Source organism: Podarcis filfolensis, assembly GCF_964270895.1.
Source record: "Podarcis filfolensis genome assembly, chromosome: 5".
Lineage (NCBI taxonomy): Eukaryota > Metazoa > Chordata > Lepidosauria > Squamata > Lacertidae > Podarcis > Podarcis filfolensis.
Genome location: NC_139608.1, coordinates 61,179,667 through 61,185,614, shown reverse-complemented (window position 1 = coordinate 61,185,614; position 5,948 = coordinate 61,179,667). Strand labels below are relative to the sequence as shown.

The following is a 5,948-nucleotide window of genomic DNA, read 5'->3' as shown; positions in this document are numbered from 1 at the left end:
TAACATTAGGAACATAGAAAGCTCTCTTATACAGACTATTGGTCCATCAAAGTCAGCATTTCCTACACTGACTGGCAGCAGCTCTCCAGGATTTCAGGACTTTCCCAGTCCTACCTGAAGTTGCTAGGCACTAAATCCTGGACCTTCTGCATGCAAAGCATTTGCTCTACCACTGAGCTACAGTCCTATAACCTGAGAATAAACCCCATTGAACCTGAGGGAATTTGCTTCTGAGTAGACATGAATAGGCCTGCCCTGCAAATTACAAAGCAGCTCACTATAAACCCCTATTCTGTAATGTGGGGAATATTAATGATCTACCCTGCAGGGCTGTTGTAGTTACCTGAGTATAAAAGTAGTATTATATAAATGCCTAGTACAGTGGTACCTCTGGTTAAGAACTTAATTTGTTCTGGAGGTCCATTCTTAACCTGAAACTGTTCTTAACCTGAAGCACCACTTTAGCTAATGGGGCCTCCTGCCGCTGTCGCTGCACTGCCGTCGTGCAATTTCTGTTCTCATTCTGAAGCAAAGTTCTTAACCCGAGGTACCACTGTATCATAAGGAATGTGGCAAGTTCCCTCAGTCTTCATCTGCTTTATGGGGAACAATAACCTGGACTGGGGACTCCTTTTCAGCCTTTCTGGAGGCCCCATGACCATGGGGAGCAGAGCCAGAGGAACACATAGGCAGAGGAACAAGTGAATGTTACCTCTGTACATTAGGCTAGTTTCTACACATACACACAGAAAGACCTCTTTCCTCCATCCAGGGAAGCAAAAAACATGATCAGAGTTCATAGACACATTCCAGCCAGGCAAAAACAGCAAAGGAATGTGCCAAACATGGCTGGTGAGAGGATGTGTGACTAGGGATGGGGTGAGGCCTGGGCAAAAAGTCCCAAGCACCAGAAAGGTCTTGAGGCACATTTTGCCCCTGGATCTTGTTTACAGAATTGTTGTTAGCACAACAACTAGGTAATGCATGTGAATACCTGAAAGCACTACACAAATGTTAAAATTATATAGCTGCTTTTAAAAAACCAAAATGAATGCACTGCTTGACTTAATAAAATCTCTAAGTGGTTTACCCAACAAAATTAATATTCTAGGTATTTAAAAATATTCGAAAGGGCATTTATGGGATAAGGCAATTCCACAAATAAAGTGGTCCCAGGCTGTTAAGGGCTCTATATACTAATAGTATATATCTGATTTATTCTGCACATGCATACATCTTTACCAAAATAAATGGTTCCAGTTATTTTCTGTATTTGATATTGCAAAAAAATAGTCCAATCCCCACCCCACCCCAGCTAAAAACATACCTATTAATGAAGAAAGCATTTTGAATTAGCTTATGGCTTACATCTTATCATAAAGAGCAATATATTGATAAAAGTACAATATATTGCACTGCAAACACAGACAACTTTATCAGTGGGTTGTGAATGAACACCAGAATTTTATGGCACATCAATGTTCTCAGGGTCACCCTTACAAAGAAGTAAGTTAATCACAGTGTTTAACATCTCTCTGATGCTATTATTGCACAACATTCCGAACAACACACTATCAAGCCCTAAATCAACCATAAGCTGATCTTGCTAAATCGATCACAGGAGATGGGCTCTTGTCTAATTTTATATCAGGCTTCTCCAGATGTTGCTGTTCTGCCCAACGACATGACCTAAATTTAAGGGGCAGCTTGAAGCTGGTCTGTGTCAAGCCCTCGTTTAAATGTCAAAACCCAGTTAAGGTCTTGCTGAATGAATTAGCTTTTAAAAAAAACCACATTGTAGTTATTTATTTTCACCCCACATTCCCACTCATATCTCTGTGCAAAATATATTCAGAACCCATGTATCCAGGAATCTCGGTAGCTATAAATATAGCTCTGGAAGAGTAGACTTTAGTGCAAATCCTTCTGTGGGTCAGCAGCATCGCTGACAATTGACTCAGAGGGGCAGGAAGACAGTTCTAGGGTCCTGGCATCCTATGAAGTAGGGCATGGGCATTGGCCAGAGAGCACCAGGTTGCCCTCCAGAGTTGCTTCTGGGATCCAGAGTTGGAGCTGGCATTGGAGGGAAGGGAATGCCAGAAGGAACAGCTTCCCTCCCAGCGAAAGTATGCTGGTGTGGAGAGTAAACATAGGACACAGGCCCACTTTGAGGTCCAAAAGGGAGGGGGCTGTAAAATGGCACTGCATGAAAAGGTTCAGGTCTTATCTCCTGCAACTGACGCTTCAGTTTCATCCGTCGGTTCTGGAACCAAGTCTTGATCTGTGGACAGGAGAGAGAGAGAGAAGTGGATGAACTAATGGAGGAGCCCTTCATTGGTCAACAGAGCATTCTCCCTCATTCAACCACTTTTCTGTTGAAATCATTCTGCTTCTTTAAAATTTGCCAAACCACCATGTAATTTCCAGGTTGTCATTTTTTTTGGGTGGTGGTGGGTGGAGACCTTGAACCTCACACTGAAGGAAAGGCATGATATAAAATGCAGTAAGAATTGTTTAAAGTTAGCGAGAAGTCAGTCAAGGAAATTCATGCACACACCCATACCCACCTGCCTCCCCAAAAGTAGCTAGATTATTTTATTGTCTTTTACTCAGTATAATAGCCGTTTTAGGGTCTCTCTATGTTTGTCAGGAGTTGAGCCAGTCTGGTCGCTTACCTGCACTTCGGAGAGTTGCATCTTACTGGCCAGTTTGCGTCTCTCTGCGGCGCCCAAGTATCTGTGACGCTTAAAGGAGTTCTCCAAGGTGCTGATCTGCTCCACGCTGAAAGCCGTGCGCAAGCGGCGGCTGTTGGTGCTTCTACTGCCGCTGCCCTCTTCTGGGGTCTGGCCCTCCGAGAGGCTCCCTTCGCCGTCCGAGCTGCCCTCCGTTGCACTCCACGTCCCCTTGGGAGCCTCAGACGCCTCTGGCAGAAAGAAGAGACAAAAGCCAGATGGTCAGGGACACGCCCACCGTGGAAATCAATAGCGGGTAGGTTAGGATAAAGGAACACTTTTCCCACGTTGGGAGAAACTGATGTTTTATCCCCCCAAAATCCTAGGGCAGTAAGCTGGGCTCAGCTATTTCCGGCTCATTCGTCCAGCCTACATGCATGTCTTATTTTTTAAAAAGAGCCCCATTGCACTGAAGAGAAATTACTCCCAAGATAAGTATGCATCGCATTGCAGTTTTAGCGCCGTTAATTCACAGCACCGGGAAAACACTTCCATTATCCTCTATTTTATTTTGCTCTATCAATCGCTCTCTTTGAAAACCCCGAACTATTTCACAAGAAAAAACATCAACAACACACACAAGCGACTTCTAGGCCAATGCAGAGAAGACTGGGGGTGGGGAGATCTCCACTTAAAAGACTTGTTAAAAGAGAAAGGACTTCAATAGATGCCGAAAAGATAATAAAAGAGGTGACCGACTGATGGGAGGAAGTTGCAAAGGGTCTGAACCGCCACACCAACAGTCGCGATTCCCTTACCCTGCCCTGGGCAGTTTGTTGATAAGAGCATGAGACTTGTTAATCTCAAGAGCCGTGGTTTCGAGCTCCACGTTGGGCCAAGTGACCCTCCCAAGTCAATGATTCTATGATTCCTACACCTGAGCTTGCCATTTGAGGTAAGAGTTTCACCTGGGTGATTAAGTCTTATAGAGCTGGTTAGGACTTCCCGCACAGGATCGGGATATATTTCAGCCAGGTCTTCCCCCGCAAAGTTGGCTTTTAGTTTGACAGATAGTGGTGGAAACACAGGCCACTATTTCCAGGTGGAAAGAAGGGCTCGGATGGGTTTTAGGGAAAGCGGCTTGCGATCAATGGTTTTCGCAGCTCGGCCTTGTCAAAGGAATTGAAAGGAAGCAAAGGACCTGATCAGTGACCGGGAAACCGGAAAATAGTAAGTGGCCTATACTCTATTCCGTGCTCGATTGTTAGGAAAACCGAGCCAGTGTCTCGCCTCCCCATTATTAATGTTGAAGCCGCCTTTCCAACCTCCTAGGCTTTCGAACCAGCGTCCCCAGAAAACCCCTTCGCGCCCCGACGGGCAATATTCCCCACGTTGGAAAGTCCGGCTAGACTCTAGAGAGCATTAGGATTCGCCCTTCCCCAAAGTTGCATTATTCCGTCGAAAAAAAGCAACAGCAGGGGCACTTGCTTCCGAGGAATTGCGAGTTTAGAAACCCGGAGATCAATGGAAAAGACCTATAAAAACAGTAAGAGCCGTGCTGGATCAGGCCAGCGGCCCAGCAAGTCCGGCGTCCTGGTCTTAACAGTAGCCAACCAGTAGCCATGGGAAGCTCAATAGCGTTCTCCCCACCTCCGTTTCCCAGCAGCTGGTATCAATCAGGACACAAATTGGAAGTAGAGTATAGTGAAGGCAAAGTGATAGCCTCTCCTCCATGAATCGGAGCCTGCTAGAGAAGTAGTACCTGCTGACGTCGAGGAGGAATCCACTTTCTTCTGGAGCGAAGGGAGATGTTCAGAAGGCGGCTCGTGGCCCCTGGGAACGACTTTTTCCCCGACCGGCCTTCGTTCTCTCCCGGCAGACCGGCAGTTAGACGGAGGCTCGCTCTGCTGGGTCCGGATGCCGTCGGGGAAGGCCGAAGACGCGGTTGGGCTGGCTCCTTCCCTGCTCCGGGCGTGGTTGGTGGCTTGGCTGCTCTGGGAGAGCCACTCCACCGAGAAGGGAGCCTTGGTCATGGCGCGCTTGCCGTCGGGGGTTAGACGAGCCCGGGTCCTGTGCGCTGGATGAGCTGAAGCCTTTGGACGCGCAGGCCGTGACGCGCATCTTCCCTTATATGGGGCGCCCCCAAGCAAACAGCGACAGGGGCAAACACAACATCAAAGGCCAGATAAGTACCGGCTCATTATCATCATGCCTCCCCGACAAAAGAGGTTGTTCGCACATTTTCCAAAGCCCTGGTAGGCCTGGCTCCACCGTGTCTGCCGAGAGATCATTTCATTGGATTGTAAGCGATTTACAGGACTTGTCACATCCTTTATCCGTCTATGCAAATGTTCGCTTACTGCCCGACTCGATTGAAGGAGGCTTCAAAAGGCAACCGGGGAATTTCAATACCCCGCGCTCGGAGCAACGGCCATTTCTTCTTTTCTTTTTCTTTTTTTTCAAATACACATTTCGGAGAAAAACGGGCCTGGATATCATTTACCGTCGTCTTCAGACTGGAATGAGGACCCGTTTCAGAGTGTATTTCCTTAAAGAGCTGCCAGGGTCGTAAAATGGATGTCAGAGAAGGCGAAGGTGAGCTTTAATGGGGGAAAGAAGCCTCGTCGGTTGTTGCTGTTGGATCAGAGTTAAGCTTTTTCCATTCAGTATAGCAGGGCCAGGCAAGCTACATATTTTGCTGGACCCCCAAAATCCAAAAGGCCCTTCCAGTGAAACAATCCAGGCAGTTGTTTTGTGTGCAAGGCCTGGAGTCCACAGGCCTTCTAGGAAAACACCACTTCCTGGTTCTCCCCAAGCTGCTTCATAATTTAGAGAGGGTCAGAAGAGCTGCTTTGTTGCTGTCATTGTTGAGCAGTTGGGAATCCGACATCCTGGCTGGTCCATTGCAGATTGCTGAGAGATCCAGGAGCAGAGCCCGAGCTCCTAGACCTCTCAAGCCTTGCAAACCCCAGCAATTGCACCAGCCAGGTTTTGAGGTTTCTGTACTGTTGGTTATAATTTATTACTGCCCATCTCCCTCCCTCTCCCCTCTCCAAAATAATAGTTTTGCCTCTTCAAGGCACTCCATGGCTCTTCTCCCTTCTTGGTGTAGTGGAATAGTGGTAGCTGTTGGACTCCAAACTCCCATCAGATCTAGCCAACATGGCCAGTCAGGGATAATTTGAGTCAAATCCCATGAACATGTAGAGTGTACTATGTTGGTGGACCCTGGGGTTAAAACGTTGGGCTCCTAGGACCTGGAAGGCCAGGGTTCAA

The 5,948-nt window shown here is 47.3% G+C and overlaps 1 protein-coding gene across 1 annotated transcript; it reads right to left on the bottom strand.

Annotated features, from left to right (window-relative positions):
- Positions 1-1,829: 1,829 nt before the first annotated feature.
- LOC310762804 (uncharacterized protein) lies at positions 1,830-4,708 on the bottom strand. Its single transcript, XM_083614288.1, has 3 exons — positions 4,435-4,708; positions 2,676-2,923; positions 1,830-2,281 (listed from the first exon to the last, which is right to left on the bottom strand). The coding sequence occupies exons 1-3, from the start codon at positions 4,703-4,705 to the stop codon at positions 1,958-1,960; spliced, it is 843 nt and encodes a 280-aa protein (XP_083470414.1). The 5' UTR covers positions 4,706-4,708; the 3' UTR covers positions 1,830-1,957.
- Positions 4,709-5,948: the final 1,240 nt, after the last annotated feature.